Here is a 25,525-nt window from a genome sequence, read left to right as displayed (position 1 = left end):
TTTGCAAGGGTTTACAAAGATAGCCAATGACCACACCTACGTACGAAAACAATAAAAATGGGTTTGAGATATACTAAATCAATTGACCCATTAACAAAAGTTTGATTAATTATTTATTTTATGACAGGAACATTACAGATAGCACATGCCATTATGGAAAGAATAGATTTTGAAGATAAAAATGCTATCATTTGTAATGGCACATGTCATGTGTATATTCAAAATTGCGAGACTATTTACTCAGGTGTGTACCTACACCAAAGGGTCAATGCAGATGTGTTTCAAAATTCTGAAAAAACATGCATTGCCACATATAGGTTTAAGTGTAGTGTCGCCAAATGGACAATATGTTCAAGCTTAACACTAGGTAATAGACCATACAAACTTTATGGGAACTCTTAGACCACATTTAAGGATTGAGAATCAGCAACACATGACAGAAAACAACAACGCAAACCTCGAACTATAGTAATAAATCTGAAAACCCTAGCAAAATCAGCAATTACAGAACATCCAGATTGTATAGTGGTCAAAGTGCATGGTATATGGTATGGTGGTTCCCATGGAGAGTGGCAGCAGACTAGAAACCCTTCAAATTACGTCTGAATTTCTTTCAAAGAGGAAAGAATGGTTGGTAACAATGTATACAACATTTGAAATCTTGGAAACCAAAAATTTGATGATGTATGGTGGCAATTTGTGGCATATCTAGTAGATCAAACAAACTCAAGGCTGGACGTAAAAGTTATAAGACAAGATAATAATATTAATGTCCACGAGAAACGAACAAGGTTTATGGGACTGAGCATACAAACAGAAGAGCCGGCCAAAGCAGAAGTGCCAAATGGTGATTGAGAAAACAATAATTACTGCATTTCCAAGCTTTGTGAACAACATCAAACTCCTTGAAATTCATCAACCCTTCAATTGTACAACAGCGCAAGGGGTGCAATGATAGATAGAAAAATTGAAAACAACAAATCCTTTAGGGGCACAAACTTAGAATGATGTGTGTGATATTGGCTATGAAGGTAGCCACCCAAGATCTAGTGGCCTCATGGAAAGCACAATAACAAGAGAGAAATAATATGACAAGAATAAGCTGTATTCCTATTAATAATGCAATAATTATGGAATAGATCAACTGGATTGACTGAATTAACTGAATCCAATCCACTGAATATTACAATGGAGATCCCTTGTATAAGTAGGCCAAGGTGAGACATAGAAATGCTTATGATTATAAAAAGTGTCTTAATCTTATGATGTGATACATAAAGTGATCATAAGGTGGAAAAGCATCACATGTCCACTAAAGGTGAACCACCCTCCAAGGTGGCAAGGAGCTTGTGCAACATGTCCACTAAATGTGGAAAAGTGATAAAGTGTTAAGTTCAGTAGAGGTAAAAGTCTCGCTTAAGGTGGAAAAGTGATAGTGTGGTTACACCATAGAAAGTGGAAATATTCCTATGTGGTCCCTAAGTAATCTTAAGCAGTGTTTAGAACCTAGAAGAATGACTTGCTAGTTGCAACACTTAAACACACTAATAATGTGTTATAGTTTTAGAAAAAGTACAACCATCTATAACATTATAAAAAGCAATTGGTATGCCTTATGGTTGAATCTATTTTTGGTTTGTTTATAAATCTATTAAGAAGCTTAATTCATTTATTGCTAAGTTACCGCTTCGAGTTTTGTTCCAAGTTCGAAGTTCAAGAACTGATTTGCAAGTTTGTCAAAATTTTGGAATGGGGTTTGGGTTAGTACAAAAACATGTAAAAATTATATATACATATATATACATATTTATGAAGCATGAGTTAAAAATAGAATGTAGCATAGTAGCATAAACACATTTAAACAACAAAAACACCATAAACTTGTAATCATAGTGATCATATCATCATATAGTTCATGTAACAAGCTCAACATCAACGATTCAAAATATTAAAAATAAATCATAGCATCAAGTTCAAGTATCATTGTTTCACATTCATTGTTCAATTAATGGAATAAAAATCTATTAATATTCTAAGTTCTTAAATAGTCATCTTTTTCATATTCATTTTCATCATCTTCTACTTCTTCTTCATCTTCTTCTTCTCCGACATTAGTTGACTCAGCAATAGAGCTAAGGCCAATGGGACCAGCAATGACAACAATGGTATTCACATCAAATTCTTCAAAATCATCTAGTCTAAGCCAAGCAGTGGAAGCATCCAAGTCTGCAACCTCTGCACCTACATCCTACTTCTTTGTCTCCCCTTCTTGTATTCTTTACTCTTGTGTGAAAGAATGCGCAAGTTGTAATGCACAAATACCAGGTTCTCTGGTTTTTTTGATTGCAACCTATTGTACTTCACACAGTGGATGAAAGAATAGGTGCTCCAATTTCTATATGATGCTGAAGAACTAGCAACCTATGAAGACAACACACAGTAAACAACTAAAAAGGAATTAACTTAGTCTTATAAATTTTTTAAAATTATTTTCAAGTCATGACTCTTTTGAAGATAAAGTGAGCTATTTAAAAAAAAATCAAACTTGTGATTTAGCTTTGATTGCAAGGGGCTGCAATGTTTGGAATCTTTGGCTATGGAGGTACCAAAAACTATGAACATCCTTCCTGAACCAATGAAAAAGAGCATCGTTACTTAGACGTCTGGCATTCACAAACTCTATGAACTCATCTGTGATTACATCTCTCATATATCATCAAGAAAGAGCATTTTAAATGCTGTCTCGTACCCGTCAGTAACTTCTATATCTCTATAGGGCGGTAACCTTCCTGGTAGATCACAATATTGAGAGCTATAGTAGTTGGGCGTCAAGGCATAGGAAAACAAATGTAGTGGAGTGGTCATTTTGTTCCATTTTTCAACAAGAATTGCTTGCAATTGTTTGAAGAAGGTCTCTTGCAGATCTTGCTCCTTGTCATTGATAATTTGCTTGATCTTCTCAAGCATTGAGTCTATGCCATCATAGGTCTCTCCAAGGCAAGGCCTATCCATGTCAATGTACCTAAGCATGCTCATAATGGGCTCGGTGAACTTAAGGAGATATTCCACACATTCCCACCATGAGTCATCCAGTACCCTTTGCTTTATTTTGTTTTCCCTATTAGTGTTTCTTTGCTTCCATACACTGCAATTGTGGTTGATTACCATACCTTGTTGTGCCTCTCTCACTTGCACAAGTTGTCTCAAGGCGATTATATTTGATGCAAAATGCGTCTCAACAACCCGTGACATAAATTAGAGCAAAAAAAAACAATTAGATACATATTTTAGAAAAGCATACACATTGCACAAGCAAAATATGAAAAATAAAAAATTGTCAAATATTAAAAATTAAATTATTAACTTGAGTTCATGTTCATTTACCTTCAGTAGCTCCAATTTTGAGTAGTTTCTGAAAAGGGATTGAGTGATGTGGTGGTTTGTGACAAACATTTGGATGTCCTCAACCTCTTCATACAATGTTTTGATCCACTCAATTTGGTTCCCAATATTTTGTAGCATAAGATTGAGTGAATGGACTACACAAGGTGCCCAAAAGATATGCTAATATCACTTTTCAACCAAAAAACCAACAGCTCTACAATTCTTTGCATTGTCTGTTATGACTTGTACAACATTTCTAGCACTCACTTGCTCAATGGCCTCAATTAGGATATTAGTAATAAATGACCCATCTTTTGCTTGCCCCTCACAATCCACCGCTTTCAAAAACATTGCCCCTTTAGGGGACACCACAAGGACATGGATCAAGGGACAGTTCCTAGAATCCTTGTAGTCATCTAAAACAATTGCCACGCCTGTCTCAGCCCATGAGTCCTTTATGGGCTTCAATTGATCTTTAATAAGTTGGACCTCTTGATCCAACAAGTTGGTGTGTACTCTCTCAAACCTAGAGCCACAATACCCTCTTGGAGCTTCATTGGCAGCCCTCAACATGTCCTTCCAAAATGGAGAGCGAACAACATTAAAGGACAACCCATTTGCATATAAACATCTTCCCACCTTATGTTGAACCCTTGGTATTTGGTCTTTGATTGTTGTCATTGATGTCAATAATGAACATATTGTATGGCTAACATCATGTAATTATCTTATTTGATGTCTTTCAATATTGTTCAAAACATATTCAAGACAAATACTTAAGTGTTTTACAATTAACACTTAAAGTTCACATTGTTTTTGAAAATGGATATAAAAAAAAAAGTTTTGGTCTATTAGAAAGTTGACAAGCTTTTTTATCAGATAGACCCCAACTATCATACCTTTTTGGAAAGGTCTCGGAGTTAGCTACAATGGGTCTTTGTTAGTTTTTGCATAACACGTGTGGAAAGAGAAAAAGTCTGTTTATCAGAAACAAATACCAAATTGTTATGACAGTTTTGGCAGTTTTGAGCGGTTTTGGTCTAATGGAAGTTTGGGGTATGTAGTTGCCTCCAAAATTTCGACTTTCTTGGTTTATAAGTAGAGGATACATTCCTCTAAAATATCCAATAGGTGGTTTTGATAGAAGTTGCAGAATTGGTGTGGAATTCCTTGTAGACCAAACAGTTTGCAGGCACATTTTTAACAGCAAAGAAGAGGGTAATGCTTTATGTTTCTATTTTCATATTTGTGATTTGATTTTCATTGAAGAAGTTTATCAGAGGTAGAAAAAAGGTGATATATTGTTGCTTCATTCATTCATATCAGTATATGATCAGATCTTTGAATGGAAAAAGAAAATATATTTGGATATTGGATGTTTTGAAGAGAATAAAAGTATATCTTGCATTGTGTTTTCAACAAGAAGTTGAAACTAGTGATTCATGATTTGTGTTGTAATACAGATGATCCTCTAATTTTATATCTCAGTTCTTCATTTTGGAAGTTGGTGCTTCTTGTATTCATGAAGTTGGTGCTTCAGGTGTAAGAGATTGGTGTGCTTCAGGTGTAAGAGATTGGTGTTCCTTGAAATTGGTGTTTCTAAAACAGGGTGTTGGTGTTTCTTAGAGTTGTAGCTCTAAAAGATTTGCCCAAGAGGCCAATAAAGTTTCAAATTCAAAGTGGTTTTTTTACCCTAAGGGGTTTTCCACATTAAAATATTGTCACTTTGTTATTCATTAACTATCTTGCTCATGTGTTAAATTTTTATAACTTGTAATTGTTTCAAATTTTTAAAAGTATTTTAAACCACTGATTCACCCCCCCTCTCAGTGGTGTTTGTATTCCAACACCTTAATGTCAGCATTTTGCTGACTTTTATATTGAAAAGTAGTTTCTCCCTTTTTTTGTGCGTAAGGGGTACAATTTCAGTCTTAGTGTCTGTTGCAGTACTGAAAAAGGGGTGGTCTTCTACTATGACATCTTGGGGGGGGCGGGGGTGGTTGCATTTCTTTTTTTGCTATAGAGTTCGGTTTCCCTACATCCTCTCTTCTGTTGCCTCATGCTCTTCAATATATATTTTAACACTGTTGCATTTGGTATAGGGGTACCTTTTTGGCAAGAGCATTTCGTTACTCCTCTTCCGGTGTATTCACACAAATAACCTACCACATAGTAATACGAACTATATCTTTCTACACCACAACCTCGACATCTCCAACGGAATGCACCACCTCCTGGAAGGGTTTTATAATAACTACATACTTCCATAGAGGAGAATTAGAGTGGGGTTCTATTCTTTGTTCGGTATTGCTAACTGATGAAGAGGTAGATGCTATCGCGGTTCCTCTTCCTATGGCAAGAAATTGTATACATGTTCATTTTATAATTTTATATGCAAGAAAAGGAAAAATTATGAAAAAAAATGGAAAGATCTCATAAAGAATGAAGGGGAAATGGAAAAATAAAAAAACTAGAAAAACAAACAAACAAGAACTTACCTTTTCCAACCATTGTAAGCTTGCAAATGTGTAGTAATGAGGCACAAACACTTGAAGAACACCTACAAATGAATCTTCAAACTCCTTGCACAACAGAACTCTTGCTCAACCACTTATGTGCTCTTGCTTAAGACAAAATAACTTGTTTGGAAATAGAAAATGACAATGAAAGGCCACCAAAAGCATTTCATAACAACCTTTTAGAGTTGTGGATGCCAAAAAGATATTAAATTTTGCAAATAAAAAAAACAGACAAATCATGCGGGTCAAACTTGGTTCGCCGGTTTTGGTCCACCTGGGTTCCAAGAAGTTCGAACCAGCAGGAAAAAATCGAATCCTGCCCGGACCAGCAAGCAAATCGGCCCCAAACCACAGACCAGTTCAAACTTGGGCTTGTCTAGGGGGTCCAGGGGCGAACCCTGGTAACTTAGATTTATTGCATTAAATTGCCAATTCATTAAGCATATTTGTAAATATTCAACCGATTTCCAACAAGCAATCATATTTGGGATCAGTCTGAAACCCTTGATCATTAAGTAGACCACCCCAAGTTGGTTTGATTGTGGACCGAGTGGCTAAATGATTCAGAGGGTCATTCCGCACTCTACGGCTTAATTGGATTTCTAATGTTGTTGCTTGTTGGAAATATTGTATGAAATGGATCCGTTACATTTAAGATACTTTGTTTTCAGAAGGGATTATTTATGACTATATCTTTTTCTAAGCTTACTTGCCATTAGCTAATTTATTCATAGAAAACTCGTTGTAAATAAGTGTTATTGTTGGGATTGTTCTTTTTGGGCAAAAATCAGTTATATCTCAAAAGGGGACATTCTATGACAATAGATCATGGAGTTTGCTGGTCAACTCAAAACACATGAATATTAAAAGTGGAGAATCTATGTGTGACAGCTAGCTACAATCTCCAAGGAACTGACTATCAATAATTCAAAAAGAACACTCTATTACCAGTTAAATGCAATATGAAGGTATAATATTATTTTGGTGATGGGTTGTAGGTAAGAACATACCACCCGAATAAATTTATTTTGCTTTTAGTAATCTTAGAAATCTTTAATCATGCATGGAATGTGAACTTCTTAACCTCTATCAGAAACTCAGATTATATGCTAGGAGAGTAGGTTTCTGGGGCTTGCACTTCAGAATCATATTATTCTTGACCATGCTCCTGGAAAATTTGTCAGACTTTCTGGGGGATTCTGGGATAATACAGTGATTTTGGATGGGGATTATCGTCTTCATATTGGGGAGAGAGAAATAAGTTATTTCCTTCTGCCATCCCTCACCTAAACGGTTATATATTACTTGCTGGTGTTCTTCCTTCATATTTCAGATTTTGTACCTATAATATTTCACATCTTTTTTCAAGAAGTCACTCTTCTTAGTCTTCTACTCCCTTTTTCGCTTGTAGTATTTAGATATAGGTTATTCTATATTAATTTTCCTGCTTTTCTGATTTCTGTGTGGTTTAGAATTTAAATTTTCTACATGGAACCTCACGTATGTACTGGCATATAACTCCTTCTGGTTTATGTTTGCAGAAAGATGATCTTAAGGCAGTTGTTAGATTTCTGCGAGAAGATAACCAAGTTTCATGCATTGGCTTGTGGGGTCGATCAATGGGGGCGGTAACAACGTAAATGCTTTCTTCACCTATATCTTTAACGATTTTGGACGAGAGGGTCACACGATTTTTGGAGATTATACATGAATTTTTCCTCTTTTTTTCTGATGTACATATATGCATACTCATGGATATTTATTTACATCTACATGCAAACATGGATAGATACACTGATACATGTGCACACAAAAATATATATCTACAACACATGCACTCATACACACACACATACATAGTATGCTTATTAATGTCAAAAGCACAATACTCCTTGGAAAGATGTTTTTTTACTCAGACCTGGATTCTGCATGTAGATTTGCCATTTTAAAAAAACCATGAAATATAAAGATTTTAAAACTGTTATCACGTACCCTTCAATAAATAAAGTTTAAAGACATTGATTTAATCATATAATAGCTATGTTTATCATGTACACAAGTATGCAGTGATCATGAGTATAAAAAGTGGATTTTAGCTTAAGGAAAATATACAAATGTTGTCAAGTATTCTAGGAAAATAGGTGTGGATAATGATATCCATGACATCAAAAGAAAATCTTAGAATATGGAGTCATGGGAGCAAGGAGCTTATATCACTTAGCTATACATTGCTAGCTCTAAGTGGAGTTATGTGCTTGAATCTTAGAAAAATTTGTGAAGCTGCTAAACCATAGGAGCATTACTCAGGATAGGAATCGACTTAGCAAACCAGATGCTAACTGACTGTTCTTAGTACTGGCTTTGGTTCATCCTTTCAAGGACATTTACATATTTCATAATGGTCATAATTTACAAAAATATTGATGAGCCTTATATAATATGAAAAAAACTAATAATACATGATATACAATCAAGTATTGACATGCAAAGAGGAAAAAGATGTGCCATCGAAAAGGAATTCTAGCATGCGTATTGGAAAGATCAGTACTGTTTGTATGAACTCAAGGATGTGCCCTAATAACACATGTGAAGAATAGGCATGCATGGAAAGGTGAGGGAAAAAAATCATAAATAATGACATGCACTACTTTACAAGTGTGCACGAAATGTCCCCTTTTTGAAATAGGATATAAAAATAAATAATTTTATAATTGAAATATAAAAAAAATATAATTTTTTTAAATAAAATACTAAAACCAAAAAAATAGCATAATTTAATCTAGTTAAGATTAATCAATGGTCAAAAGGCATGAAATGAAAAAGTTGTGTCTCCCTCAAACATGGGATATAAAAGGGAGAAGAGAGCTTCATTTGAAAAGGATGGGAGGAGGAAGAGTAAAGAGAAAGGTGGGAAACAGAAAAGAATAAATAGAAGATAAAAAAGAAAAAGAAAAAAATGACTCCTTCACAAGGCAAAAGTGAAGGGTTTTGACTCTTTCAAAGAGGGACAATTGTGAAAGGTTGTGACTTTTTAAGAAGGGCATAAATGATGAAGGGTTTTGACTCTTCCAATGTGTGGTACTTTGTGAAAGGTTGTGACTATTGCAAAGGGCAGCCATGATGAAGAGGTGTAACTCTCCCCCACATTGGAAGATATAAAGGGGAGAAGGCTTCATTTGAGGAGGGCATTCAAGGGAGAGCATTTTGTAGAATGATATATTATTCTCAGTGGAATCAGGAGACACATCTCCTCCCATGAGACATATCTTCTATTCTTTGTGTGCACCTAAAGTCTACAAAATAGATAGAGACTTCAGCATTTATAGTGTGATGATGCTGTTAGTCTATTTCCCCTTGGTCTCGTAGGTTAACTAGGGCATTTAAGGGACATAGAGGCCATTTGGTCTTGGCAACTTTAGTTGCAGATCATTCTAAGGTGTTTAGAGATCGTTTTTGACATACTTCCTATTTATAGTAAGCAATTTTGGAGATGATTGGTGTTAAACTTTGAATTAGAAATATACAAATTAAATGATTACAAGAACAATCAAAGAGAATGGAGATATTTATCCCGGTAAAAACCCTCCTCACGAGGGAAACAACCCAACCCACTTGAAAGCAATTCCTTTGTTGAGCGTCTGAAAATTATTACAAAATCTGTGCACTTAGAATGGATGATCATATATGATCAGAGTTATAGATGTTGAAAAGTATCAACTAATATATTTAATTCAGTCCACAAATGATTGAATTCATGCAACACACAGACTAAAAGCTTAGCACGATGTACAAAATTTCTAATGAACAAAACACACTTTACTTTTAGGACTAATCCTGATAGAAAATCTTGAATGCATCAGAACTGACGAGTTCATCAAACATGATAGAATAAAACTGAGACAACAACTCCTTCACACTTCTGTATGTTTTGGAACCTGAGAATGATCATATACACATCATAAACCGAAACTCTTATTCATCAACCAACACCAAAAACGGTGAAGAGTTTGCATAATAGAAGCCAATAGAAGAATACCAAGATATGGAATAGAGAAAAAGCCAGAACCTAAGGAAGAGGATTCAGGGTTGGCAATAAAAGAGAAAACTGGCAGTGTAAATGAAATCCTGATAATAAGAGATACGATGGACACTACAAGACAAGTCATACGTAGGAGATTCTCCTCGCTGCCACATCATCATAGGAGATAATCAAATATACATGATATGAGGATAGCCAAAAGCTCATCACTACCACATTAGCATAGGAGAGAAAACAAATATGTAATCTGATGAATGCATAGAGAAGTTGGATCTGAGAAACAGAAAAAACCACACAAGCAGTAGAAAGATCATAAAGTCACAAACAACAGACTTGCATGAAGCTCAAGAAGATGCCACCAAAAATGCAGAAATACTCAGGGAAGATCTCTCGCAGCTATCCATATTCAACACTCCCTCTTAGCAAGAGAGAGATCTTCAGGAAGTCACCTCATGACAAATACACCTAGCTGCAACCAAGTAAAGGATGTCAAGACTGTTATCACAATATGCAAATTGTTATCTCATCATAACAACAAACTTATTGTTATCTCATCATAACAATAATCAGATTGTTATCTCATCATAACAATAAACACATTAAAATGAAGATAAGGATATGGCTTCTACCATGCCTACTTGCAGAAGGTGTTAAGCGGGCTTTCTCCTCAATCTTCTCCCAAAGAAGATTGCACTGTCACCATGCCACTCACAGAGGGTGGATTCACAATGCCTACTCGCAAAGGGTGTTAAGAGGGCTTACATCTCAATCTTCTACCAAAGAAGAATGCACTTCCACCATGCCTACTTGCAAAGGGTGGATCCACCATGCCTACTCATAGTCGGTGGAAATAGAAATCTCACCTTGAGCTTCTCTCGCAGAGAAAAAATCATAATAAAATGGATCACTGGAGTTGAGATTCTCTCTCAGCAAGAACCTCATTCTCCACAATGCCGAGTTTATCCCGAACATAGTAGAACTTCACTGTGGAAGAGGCTTGGTGAGATTATCAACAACCTGGTCTTCAGTAGAAATGCACTTAATCTCAAGAGCCTTTTTTTAACAATATCCCTAAGATAACGATATTTAATTTCCACATGTTTAGACCTGTCATGAAAAACTGAATTGGCTGAAAGTTTTACACAACTTTCATTGTCACACATAATCATAGTAGAATTAGTAGGTTGACCAAATAAACCAGCAAGTGGTTTGAGAAGCCACATAACTTCTTTTGCAGCTATACATGCTGCAACATACTCTGCTTCAGCAATGCTTTGAGCCATACAAGTTTGCTTCTTGTTGTACCAAGAAATCGTAGCTGAAACCAAGCCGAACCAACTTGAAGTGCTTTTTCTGTTAGGCACACACCTTGTCCAATCTGAATAAGAATAGCCTTTTAGAGTTAGCTCAACATCAGATGAAAATTGTGGTCCATATCCCACGATGTCACAAACATATTTCAGAATATGTTTGGCTGCAAGAAAATGAATCCACCTTGGTTCACACATAAATCACTCATTGTGTTTATTGCATAGAAAATATACATTAAGGAACCAATAAGCTGCCTATACATGGTAAGATCAACCACATTTGAAACAACTGCATCCTCATGTAATTTTTTCAGATTTGCTTGTGTAGGAGTGACCATGGATTTACAATCCAGTACTTCAAGTCTTTTTAGTATATCTATAGCATATTTACCTTGACTTAAAATAATACCATTTGGATTTTGGCATACCTTAGGTCTAAGAAGATATTTCAATAGTTCGTGATCTTTCATTTCAAATTATGAAGTAAGTTCACTTTTACACTTAACAATCAGATCATCTTCACCAGTTAGAAATAAATCATTAATGTAGAGAACAAGGATCAACACATTCTTACTATTTATTTGAATGTACAAATTTGGATCAGCATCATTCTTTCCAAATTCCAAACATGGAAGGTAGCTATCAATTCTTTCATACCATGCTTGAGGAGCTTGCTTAAGACCATACAATGCCTTTATCAGCTTGCATACATGAGATTCTTTATCATGGATCACGAATCCTTCAGGGTATTCAATGAAGACTTCCTCTTCGATGACTTAATTTAAAAATGTTGTTTTAACATCTATTTGATGAAGCTTCCACCCCTTTACAGTGCAATAAATATAACCTTACATTTCTCTATACTACCATCAAAAACATGCTTTATTTTAAAGAGACAACAAATTTACCTTTTAGTCTTGGAACAATATCCCAAATATCATTTGTAAGAATTGACTCATACTCTTCCATCATTGTATCCTTCTATACTTGCTGATTAGAAGCTTCTTCAACATTGGAAGGTTCTGAAGAAATAATGTGACTCATTAGTGCAGCATAACTAACGAACTTTTGAGGCCTTTTACTTTCTCTAAAAGTACCATGAGGAGTTGCATAGTTCTGGTCCATAAAGGTCTTTTCTTATTCACTGGAGTAGTACTCAAACTTGCTGAAAAATCAATAGGATCAGGAGGAAAAGATGGATCAACATGAAAACCTGAATCAACTATATCCTTCTGAATCTCTAAAGACGATTCTAGATCAGCTATAATAAGTTCTCAAATTTTCAACATTTTCTTCATCATTTTCAGAACTTGAATCTTTGGAAAATTTGCAAGCTACAATAACATCAAAAGTGACATCCCTGCTGATTTCAATTTGTTTTTGTCCTTGAACATAAATTCTATGTGTCTTTGAAGTATCAATATAACCAACAAAAAATCCTTTGTTTCCTGAAGCTTCCAACTTAGTTCTTTTCTCTTTAGGAATGTGAATATATACTAGACAACCAAAAATTCTGAAATAACTAATATCTGGTTTGGTACCTGAGAAAGCTTCTTTAGGAATCATTTTGTTGAGAATCTGATGGACACCAATTTTGGAAGTGCACTGCTGTCTTGCAAGCTTCAACCCATAGAAAAGTGGGAAGACTTTGACCATGAATAATTGCTTATGTTGTTTCAACAAAAGTCCTATTCTTCATTCAGCTATGCCATTTTGTTGAAGATTGTAGGGAACTTAGAATTCCCTCTTAATCCCAACCTCAATACGAAGGTTATGTAAAATTCTGAATACATACTCTCCTTCATTATTTGATCTTAGAATTTTTATTCTTTTGGTAGATAGATTTTCAACCAAGGCTTTGAATTCTTTGAAATGAAAAAACTCTTCATCAGATTCCTTAAACTTAAGAAAGAAGATCCAACACTTGTGAGAGAATCATCAATGAAGGAAATGTAATACCAATATCCACTAAGAGATGCAACTGACACTGGAACAATAAATTTGAGTGTATAAATTGTAGAATTTCTTTAGTTCTAGATTCAATACTATGAAAAGTGCTCTTAATATTCTTATCTAGAGTGCATCCCTTGCAAACTCCTTCACAATCCTGATCTAGAGACCAACAACAACTTTTCCATAGAGGTTAAGAGTGTTGAAATTTAGATGCCCAGACCTCTTGGGCCATAATTCACTCGACTCTGATGAGTTTAGAGCAAGTGCACGAAGAGGATGAGCTGAAAGTTTGTAGAGGCTGTCATGATGTACTCCAATTTCACAAGCAGTTTTGAAATTAGAATTCCTTTATAGGCTGATATAGAAATCAGATTTTTTTTTATACCCAGAATAAATCACACATCACTTAAATGAAGAGGAATACTTGAATCCAATTTAAAAGATGTAGAGCCAACACCTTTTACTGAGTAGCTAGCATCATCATCAATGATCACTTGCAAGTAAGAATCCTTTTCCTTTAAATCAGACAAGCGTTATTTGAGTCCAGTAATGTGATGAGATGCACCGTTGTCAGTTAACCATGTATCACCGGTTGTAGGAATATTACTGGAAAGTGCAGAAATAAAAAGGAAATCTTCAGAATCGATGCAAAATTCCTTTTAAGGAGAAGTATTATCCACATCTGCAACAACAACTCCATGAGAAGGCTTTGGCTTCACATTGCAATCTCTTGCAAAATGTAAAAACCCCCAACCGGTTATAGCTCAAACAAACATCAATTTCCTTTAATAATCAACAATGTGGCATTTTGTCAAACAACTGACAAACATTTGAATGAACCTGGATTGCCTAAGCTGTTAGATCTCAATCTATATTTCTTGTTTGCTTGTGTGGAACTTTCAAATATGCATGTAGACTGAACTATCTATGCTTAGCTGGATCATATGCACGAAAATAAAAGAGGAAAGGATTGAACAACAAATGGGAATAACATCTGCCCACAAAGCTAGATAAAAAAATACAAGACCATTGGGTAAGACGCATTCATTCACAAGTATATTGGTACATATCATCAATAGTAATCATCAGGACCCACGCATAGAGAATGAAGGGATGGGAAACATAAAAATCTCACGTTTCTACAAGTCATTCAAGAAATTGAATATGCAATCAAAAGATATTAAGAAACATGGAAGGATTGGACACGAAGATGTAGCATTCAACAACAGTCAGCCCACAGACAGATCCGATGGATATAATTAAATATGTATTAATTTGATGCAGTTTCCAAAGGAACAACTTGAACATATATTTTTTATTAACTCATCTTTGTGGACTCATAGAACAGATCTGAACTACAGAAAGAAAATTATGCACAATAATATGAATTGGAGAAATTGTAGGATTTTTATTTCAACCATATACCATGCAATTCTTCTACAGTCGAAACACAGATCAAAAGATTTTATTGCACTGTAAAACTCAATTAAAAGAAAATGGCAAAACAGTACATATGCAAGAAAATTCAGAGCATATATATGGTAAAGTTCAACCTGAAACGTTGATTACTCATTGGCCATGGCAAGTGGTACAGAGAACAGTTCATCTTCCAGAATAATCCAGACTCCGAGCTGAACAACACAAGGGTAGGATAAGAAAACACATAAGAGCTTGAATGAAGACATATACTCAAAGAAGAAAGTAGCAGTCAAATCGATCAGTCTCTTAATTAAGTGGAAACTTCACATTGTCGGGTGGAAATGATAAACAATGTTCTATTCCCACTTGAACCATCTTTAGTATAGATAAGTATTTGTTGTCTTTGAGTATTATATTTTTCTCTCTTTATTTGTAATTCTATACATTCTATAAGGGTTATTTTCCTTGATCTTTTCCTTTGTGTTTGAAGATATTCTTATAGGAAAGAAGGTTGGTACTTTATGTATGCTACTAAAAACCCTGATGATCAAGATGGATAAAGTGAGGCTCTCGAACCAAACATCTTTAATGATTGAGATTATGAGATTCTTCTATATTAAGAGGGAGTATGACACTTCTTCTAAGGCAACGTGGGAGCTTAGAAAATTAATACTCATAGGGAGTCTAGAAATACATGTGTATGACTGCATGATTTTGATGGGCCTACTCTTGAGTGCATCATGTGTAAGTTTTGACTTATTGCTAGAAAATCAAAAGATTGATATCATATTCAGAGTGAGTTCGACACACATCCTCGGGTGAAGAGAGCTTCTGAGCAAGTAACTAGAGGACCTGACTTCCCAGAATCAATGTCCAAAGGGAGAATTTTGAAGTGCAATCCTTTGCAAATGATATCTTCTTTATGAGGAGAAGTTCTAAGTAAAATTTATTGTAATGTATTCTTTTGTATGACATTTAATTAAGGTGAAAGCCTTTGTACCACGCTTTGACTTGGTTTATGGTGGTTACTATTTCACATATGATATGTAATGAAAGGTAACAATCTTTCATTGACATATATAAATAGAAGATAACCATTATAAGATGACGATCTTATAAGTGGTAGTCTTGTTATCATGACGAATTTCATTAAGTTATTGTCCTAGAGTGCTGGAAATCATGATAACGAATAGACAGAAGGTAACCATTGTAAGGTGGCGATCTTATAAATGGTAGACCTGTTATCATGGTTCTTTGGGCCAGATTTTGCCGGACACCATGAAAACCAACTTGTTATGGTTATTTGGGCCGAATTTTGCCGGAACCATAGTTACTAGTTACTACTATAGACCACACTTAAGGTGGTGTTTTAAAGTTATGGAAATTGCTTCAATTGTGTGTTATAAAAGGTGAGAAAATTAGCCTCATAGTAAATTGAATATCACAGTGAGATGATATCTCTTTATATTCTTGAGAGCATAATGTGTTCTATAAATCCTCCCTAGCTAAGAGGGAGTGTTAAGGTTGTAACTTCTGTCCGATTGATTTTTTCATGAGATACCCTGTTGATGGTAAATCATCTTTAATAAATATCTTATATATATAATATATATTATATATGTAATATAACATATATTATATATATTATACATAATATATTATTGTATAATAATATATAATATATTATTATATAAATCCTCCCTAGCTAAGAGGGAGTGTTACGGTTATAGCTTCTGTCCGATTGATTTTTTCATGAGATACCTTGTTGATGGTAAATCATCTTTAAGATAAATATCTTATATATATAACATATATTATATATGTAATATAACATATATTATATATATTATACATTATATATTATTATATATTATTATATATAATAATATATTACATATAAGGTTAACATATTAATATTACATATATGCTTAAGATGAGTTACATATATGGTTATTTATATTACTATTATATTAATATGTTAACTAGTGATGTTTAACCATAGAGGAATGTCTCTTCATGAGACATGTCTCCTCCTCTCATATTTATGAGTCTTCAAATCTGCATTTGGAAGATCATCAATAACAATGGCTATGATTCTATATTTGCAAAAATGATCCTAGAAATTAACATTTCTCAATGCACACATTTATACGTATTTGAATCAGGACAGTCTTCATAATTAGATGCATATCTAGATGCTAGCATTTTACTTCGATTCTAAAAGAGAAATTTTCTTTCATTTGATATGCCTCTGTTTCCCAGGCACATATCTTTGTATAGACTACTTGACTGATCATCCAAAGTGCATGCTTCAAGTCCACATACACACACATTACAATGCTATCACATTTTTTCCTTGTACTCTGAATTTCCTCAATCAGGCATGCTGTTTTAAGTTAGTAACCTCCACAACACAGAGTGCACCTTTTAGTCACAAATTCTCATTAAATGTTTAAGCTAGGTTCTGCCAAGTGTTAGCCATTTTTCCTGATTCGATTAGCTCATCCTGATGATAGGTCACAAACTGTGATTTGGAATGTTGATGCAAGAAACTCTTAGATTTATAATCTGGAAGCTTTCAAATTTACCTCCTTCAAACTGGCACACACTTCATCTTCACAATTTTGTGATTTGAAGTTCTTTTCCCCTTACCAGCCTTAGCAAATTTTTCTAGCAGGAACCTTTTCAAGAGCTCTGTTCCACAATTTGTGAATATTTGGAAAGTGACGGCCAAAATGACAAGATAAAGCAAACTAGACAAGGATGAATATGACTTGCACTTGGAATTTTTTTTTATATGGTTTGCAGTGGGCACTTATTCATTGCTGCTATTATTGCTGACTGCAAATTAAGAATTTATGATCTATTTTGGTGATTAATGGCCATCAATGTAATACAATTCCTTTCATCTGATCTTTGCTATAATATCTTCATGACAATAGTCGTGAATTCATGATAGATTTTCCATGCACCAGTTGACAGTTATGTTACATTAATCCAACTTTTTAGCAGTTGGTCATGCTCTGCATTGGAAACTGGTTATTGAAATCTAGCATGTCTCTGTTTAGTTACTTGGTATACTTTATGACTGTATCTCTTATAATCTGGCATTTTTTTTAATGTGTTATATTATTAAATGCAGCTTGATGTATGGAGCTGAAGATCCCTCAATTGCAGGGATGGTCCTTGATAGCCCATTTGCAAATTTGGTTGATTTGATGATGGAGATGGTTGATGTACAAAAAATGCGCATTCCAAAATTTACTGTATGTATATAACCTGGAGATTATTGAATTTAATCAAATTAATAGCTTTAAAAGTACAAAAATTTCATCTTTGGAATTTTTTTTCTTTCATCATAATGAAAACAAAAAACTTCATTTTAAAATAGTTAAATTACAAAATGACAGAAGCTAAGTACAAAGGTAAAAACACAAGAATCTACCAGATTCCAGTAAGTTGGAAGGAAAGGTTGTATTAGTGTTCTCTTTGCCAAGATATGACTTAGAATTTGCATTTTATTTTTACTCCACTAGAGTTAATAAAGTAGCATGACTGATGCATCAATGTTGTCTCATATTCCATGAATGAAAAAACCTCTACATTTGACAGAGTTGAAAATTGTCAAGGTGGAGGCACAAGATTTCTGTAAATGTTGATTTCCAGTGAATGTTGTTGTCGTCTTAACATATAAAGTTTATGGAAATTTATAAGTAAGCTTTACTTGCGGTGATGGTAAGTGGACACAAGTCTTGAGCTATCTAGTATCTCTTTCTCATTGACAAGGTCAATTATGTTTCATTTGGCTGTTGGCAAGTATTATTTATGGCTCTTGATATTTAGATGTGGAATATCCTTTTTATTTGCAATGGTGTAATTTTGTATGGTTGTAATGATGTAGAAAATTAGTCCCTTATGCCTATGAAGTAATATGTTGCAGTTGCCATTATAAACAAGACAAAAAAAGAGTAATTAAAGAATAGTAGAAAGACTCAAACTTTTAACCAATTTCTTAGAGGTATTTGGGCAAATTAAGCTATAAATACTGCCAAATAAGAAATACCTTGGATTATATTTGTTGCAGGTTAAAGTAGCAGTACAATATATGAGAAGAGCAATTCAGAAGAAAGCTCGCTTTGACATCATGGATCTTGATGTTATTCAGGTTTTTGCTGATATCCATTGATGCATTAAACTTCCATTTGATTTTTTTCGCTATTGTTAATGTATGGCTTGTCTTACACAAGACTATTAAATTCTTAATATATCTCCCTAAAATAAGTTTAGTGCAGAAGATGTGTCATTATGAATTAGACTGCTAACTCTCAAATTGATAATCTAGTTACTATGGACATTAGAAAAAATTAGCATTAGTTTTTGACAGGGTAATGGTGGGTTTTTGAAAGGGCCCAAAGCATTAGGTAACAAAACAGCCCAAGGTGTACACAAAATTTTCCATGAGAAAATGTAACAAACTAGGTAGAACAAACAGAACAATACATACATAAACAATAAAAGGCCTGGAGCTGCTTGTCGTTCATCAGGAAGTTACTTTGATTTCCAAAAGAGGTTTCCTTGCTATTCTTCTCAAGGTTGATGACATGAATGTTGAGATTGATTTTCTAGCCTGGGTTCTATTGGCAGGTTCTTTTCTGATTGTTGTGGGATACATCCTCTTTTGACCTTCATTTCATAATGGAAGCAAGCTGCTAGCAGAGTTTTTAATATTGATAACCTCATTAATAGTTTTTGGACATCAATAAACTCATCGTATCTTATCTCACTTAAATTTATCTCTTAGAAAAGGTTATTGATTATTTTTCTCACCTTTTTAATCACCAACATATACCTACTAAGTTACCAGTTCGGGTTTGGCGATGCGTTCAGATTCAAGAATCCAGTATGTGGGTTTGCAAGTTTTTTCCCTCATTATGATTCGTATGTGTTCGTTTGTATATATGTGTGTATATATATAATATATATACAAGAAAAAAGAGAAATCTACTTAATTGTAAAACTAAATCATTTCGTACTCATAGTAATGCCAAAGATAAACATTAAAAATTTAAATACAAAATACTTGATCATTGATCTATGTTCATGATTCTAAGGAAAATCATTCACTAAATTACTGAATTGCAAAACGAAAATGTAGTTAATGAAAGTTTGAAACATGATTCAATGTTCAATGTTCGTCAATCATCAAAGTGTTCATCAATCATCATAGGGATTATCAAAATAATCGTCATCTATGGGATTTTCAGCAGTTGCAAGTAGATCATCATCATCATTAGAACCCAAAATGGTTTACAATTGAATACAATCATCAACATCTGCAAGTACATCATCATTATTAACAATTGATTACAATCTCTCAACTTCAAACTGACAAGATGGAGAGAGAAAATGTGAAATAAAAGTATGTATAGAGGCTTCATAGTGGGCCGTTTTAGGATTAGAATCCAAAAATAATAATTCAAAAAATATTTTTTTTATGTATTTGGGTCCACTTTATAAGTTGGACATTGTAGGTTCTCATGGACCCGCATTGGTCCCTACTTAGTTTGCTCGGGTTCGTGTTGGGTTTGGGTAGGGTCTGCAGCCAACCCTGTGGGTCTTCACGGATCCATGGACCGCCCGAACCTAGCATGAATCACCATGCGTACCCGGAGCTAGTTGGAGAGCCCTTATTTGAACTGCCCCTTTGTTATTACCATCCTTACCATAGAGGGAATTTTCTAGGCACCGTATTTGTTTTTTCCAAATTTCTTAGTGAACTATAAATCACTTTTGGATACTATGTTGAAGATTTAATTGCCTTACAGCTTGTTCACCTTGTTCACTAGATTGCCATGACCATGGTACAATGGGTTTGGTCTTCCTTAAAATCATTAGAAATATTCTAGCGCTTTGTTGTCCTAATATTTAACGTGACCAAAATTTTAAGATTTTTCATTTTGTCAACTAAGCTCACTTGCAGAGTCATTGTCCTTGTGTTACTTCATTTTTTCATGGTCTCTGTGGGTCAATTATTTTCAAAATTTCATCATTTTTAGTCAAAATGAGTTAAAACATGCCAAACTTCAAGCGTTATAATAGCCAAGAATTTATCAAAATTTGGGTAGTTTTATAATTCCAAAGTGTTTGAATAAATCTAATTCCCACACTTTGAATTTTTAAAATCTAATTCCGGAGTCAAAAGTTATACTTGGTTAATCAAAGCTCCAAAAATGCATTTTTTAATTGATTCATTAACCACGAAATCTAAAGAGGTTAATTAATTGACCAAAAACATTGTATTTTTCAGATATTCATCAATCTACTTAAACAAAAGAGGTTAAGCAATCTTTGAAAAATACATAAATTAACATGATACATTGACCTCTTCTAAAAAAATATGAAAGGTTAAGGAGTAGGTTAATTAACCTCAATAAAAGTTAGTTCTATCAAGGCTCTATACTATTATGAATATAGTCAACTTATGCTTCTGCAGTCTCTTTGTTAATTCCAGAAATGCACTCTGTTAATGCAAGAAATGGAGATGGAATCCAAGACAATGGCCTTTGTGACCAATGGTTGAGAAAATATTCAAGTTTATGAAATTTTTAGAAGTTAATTTAAAAGGGGATTGACAAAACTAACTCAACTTGAATAACCACTGCTGTATTTGCGAAATAAAACATGGTCCTCTTCAACTAAACTGTACATTTGGCCATGATGGGACAAGTAACATTAATTAAATGGGGTCGTTGTCACAATGGCATTCATTTCATCCGAAGACGGTCACTCTGTTTGAAGAGGAAGTCACAACCTTGATAGTTGCACTGGACCCAATACTGTAAGAGAAGCCATTACTCGAGCTCAACTAGGTTGTGCAACAGTTAATGACTCACTTGATAAAGTGATAAAGATTCTCCAACAAGTTGGCCTTGAGTAATCTAACTTGATTGTGGAAAGTAAAAGTATTGATAATGCTCCCCATATGTTCGACACAATGTCACCGTGTGCCAAGTTCAAATGGGTTTTCAAGCCACTGAGACAATGTGATTGGAAAGTGCAAATCCGATACCACTAGCCTTACTGCCACCTTCCCCAAGGCATAATCAATTACTTGGAGCTTTAGAGAGGTCATTCGACAATGAAGTTTAAATGAGTCATTGATAGATAATGCACAATGTGTATGCAAAGATTGTAGAATGTGAGTTGTTTACTTAAATATTTGTACTCAATATCGCCATAATGTTAACATATGGATTGCTGATGTGGAGGCATAGAAAAATCTTCAAATTATAATAAAAGAAAGCCTTCTATGAAGATCGTATCTCAATACATGATGCATGCCAAATGTGATGTGTACAATGCATTGGAATTGTGCTAGAGGAAAATACACTTAAATGTCTCCAAAATGTTTGAGATAATACAATTCACAGGTTTTAATGTAATTGTTGCAACCTTTATCCATCAAAGGCGTGCATCAAAAAATGCTTCAAGGAGTGCCAACCAAAATTGTTAGCAAATATATCTACATTGATATGGAAACTTTGTAACATGTTTGAGACTTCTATTAGAGTGCACGTGGTGAGCTAACTAGTCAACACACCTAATATGATAATAACATAATCAAGCTATGAACAAATTGCCACCTTTATATTTTGGGATGATCTCCGAGCTTCCTATTATGAATGGCATCTTAATAAAATGATACCATGGTACCTACATGTACTTGTACATGTACACACATATATACGTATATATGCGTAAATTTGAATATTACACACACAAATGTGTATGCTTACCGAAAATATGATGTATAGACGAGTAGTATATTTACAATATTAAGCACATATATGTATATGTGTATATGCATGTACGAGTAAAGGTGGATACAAGATGGTATCCTTGTATTAACACATTGAGAGCAATTAATAATTCAACCTTTGGCAATGTTTTAATATTATTATTTTCAGTCATCGGCCTTTATATTTCTAGTGGCCTATTTTTAATAGTGTTGAAATAGCCATTTGTTCTATCGGCCTTTAAATTTTATGAAGCCAAGAACGTAACTCATGCCTCCACCACCTTCCCTCATCTTGTTTGTAACTCTAATTGTGAATGCAGGTCTTGGTATCAAGCATGTATTTGAGAAGGGGAAGCCTTTCTTCTTTGGTGCGATTTACAAACATACTAAGCATATACAATCAAATTCATATCTACAGTTGCATTAAGGTTTGCTACCTGTGCTGCATCTATAGTCTCGTGAATACATATTTGTGAATTACGTTCTTGTATGCCATTTTCATATCATAGAGTTGCATTCACTGTGTCATTGAATACCTTTGTGAATTGCATCCAGACCTGGTTGATCCTATATTGTGATAGACATATTGGTGGTCATTTTGTCTACTTGTGATTTGCCTTTTGGTGATTGTCTTTCATACTCATGTTGCTAGAGGCCTACTGATCGGGAGTCAAGGAGTCGTGCAAGGCTTCATTAGTTCTTCCTAGTATTGAAGGGGATCATCCCTCATTTTACAAAGCCAGGTCATGCGTCTAACTGCACTCTTATTCATTTTGATTGATAGTTCTATGATTTCAAACCAATAACATGAATGCTACAATTATTATTTGGATAGAACCTGATGGATTAAAATCCACGGCGATGAATTGTTTTCTTTTATGATACAACTATTTGCTAGAGAGTGTGCATATGGATTAGTTGAACTGCTTACTGTATAATTACATGTCTCATATCAATATTTAAATAAATGGAGAGAAATACCACCTCTGTGAAATCCTTATACAGTGGCATTATTCATATGACCTTGAGATAAGGAAAAGCATTACTATAATTATATTGATAAAGATATACCAATGAACCTCCTATTATAAAGATATAGTGTCCATATAAATCCTTGGTCGGGGTAGGTTTAGTGGTATGCTTGCTGTTGTGATCACTAGAGGTCAGGGCTGCTAGCAGTTGGATAGATAGTTTGATGGGAAGGACTCCATAGCCTAGCTGGCTATTAAGCCGACAGTCTAACACGAGGATGTCTAGTGGTAGGACAGGGGTGTCCCATGCCTAATCTTGAGTAGGGAGGGCCTTTCTCAGTTGAGAATGTGTAGACATACTTAGGTGTCCGCAATTAGGAGGTTAAGCCCCTGACAATGCTTCCCCTCTCCACTAGATGCTAAGACTTGCACAAGACATAGTTATGATTTGCGTTCATCTTCTTTATCGGGTATTTTACTTTTATGTACTTGCAAGTTCAGTTGAAGATATGTTTAGATAGTTGATATTGTTATAATCATGCAAGCAATTAATTAGTTATTCTCCTTTCAACTATCTGGGATTCAGTTAATCTGTTATAATTGTTGATCTCTTGCATACGAACATGTATAATAGTTGTTATAATTGCCTTCTCATGCTCATGAATATGGAAAAATAATTGTGTTCAATGTTATGATAGTTGTTAGTTAAGGTTGGGAAAAATGAGATATTAATAGTAACAGAGCTCTAGGTTCAACTTTGAACCTTGGGCTCATCATTGTCTTTTCAAGTAAATTGATAATGTAATGTTAAAAACAAACATAATGAAAACCCAAATTACTCCTCGAAAGAAACCCTACCATCCCGTATTCCTCTTTTTGATAGAGAATATGCTAGAATTTGATTACTTTTATTCCATGCCTAAAGATGATGAGACTCTAGAACTCCTACCTGGAAGGGGAATATGAGAACCCAACTTATCAAAAATTGGAATGCTAAACAAATTGATCCACAAATGATTTAACATGAATCTTGTGAAGGGTAGGATAAGCCCAAGGAAGGAAACAAACATGATGCCCACAGATAGGGTGTCTGGTTTCCTTAAGAACTTTGTTCAATTCACTTTACATAACTGAATATTTTATGATGCAAGCTGGAAAGTCACACCAGAGATCATCAAGGATAGTCAAGAAGGGCTCGAGATGAGTGGTGTAGTCCATATGAATTGGATAGATGGATAATCCTGAAAAATTAGGAAGATGAATCAAATCTATGAAAAATTACATAGTTGGAATCTAGGCAATTTGTTAAGTCGAGCGGTAGGTGATCGGGTACATATTGTCCATGTAAATCCCTGGCTAGGGTACCATTAGTGGCTCATGATTGCTACTATGATCACTAGATATCAGGATTACTCATAGTCGGATGGATGGGCTGTTGGGAGATACCAATGGTCTAGTCGGCTGTGTAGTTGACAACTCTAACACTAGAATGCTTGGGTGGTAGGACGAGATGGTATACACGTGCCTTATGCCATGCATGGTTGGACCATTTTAAATAGAGAATGAGTGGCGATTATACTGTTGGAAATATGGTCAGTAAGATGTCTTCATTGTTGTCATTTATGGCACATATGTTCAACATTTCATTTATGCATTTGGAGTTAGAAAATTGTCCAAGTGTTAGACAGTTTGCAACAGCACAGAGACAGATATGATGTGTATTGACAACAGACTTCAAATTAGCTTATGTGCAGTTGAGGATAGCTCTATGACAATGTCATGAGGACGTGGTTGAGTGAGTAGTAGATGTGTACAAACAGTATGACACAAGTTATAGTTGAAATACCAGTACAGGTATTTGACGGAGCAAAACAGAGCATAGTAGAGAATTGAGTTGTACAACTTCAAGAATTATTTTGGTAATAAAAATAATTATTAAGTCATGATGAGCCGACTCTATGGATATTATTCCATAAGTTATTTAATATTATACCAAGCATGTAAACACATGAAGGCCGACTGGGCAGAGAATCACTACTTTGCGAAGTATAAGTAAAGATCTTATCTTGCACAGATAAGTGTGCGACATATGATAGATGTGGAAGTTGTATGATATGTGAACTATTGTATGG

General features: G+C 34.5%; 1 protein-coding gene across 2 annotated transcripts in view; it reads left to right on the top strand.

Moving 5' to 3' along the window:
- The window catches only part of LOC149552647 (uncharacterized), a 228,990-nt gene that overhangs the window by 80,342 nt on the left and 123,123 nt on the right, over positions 1-25,525 (top strand). For both annotated transcript variants that reach the window (XM_089788220.1, XM_089788221.1), the window contains exons 6-8: positions 7,445-7,539; positions 17,767-17,890; positions 18,709-18,789. In XM_089788220.1, coding sequence (XP_089644346.1) covers positions 7,445-7,539; positions 17,767-17,890; positions 18,709-18,789 — 300 coding nt within the window. The remainder of the gene's footprint in view (positions 1-7,444; positions 7,540-17,766; positions 17,891-18,708; positions 18,790-25,525) is intronic.

The sequence above is a fragment of the Cupressus sempervirens genome, chromosome 6 (assembly GCF_028749045.1).
Source record: "Cupressus sempervirens isolate cs-2001-9-10 chromosome 6, ASM2874904v1, whole genome shotgun sequence".
Classification (NCBI taxonomy): Eukaryota; Viridiplantae; Streptophyta; class Pinopsida; order Cupressales; family Cupressaceae; genus Cupressus; species Cupressus sempervirens.
Note: the sequence above shows the minus strand (reverse complement) of the source record. Positions and strands in the feature narration are given on the sequence as shown.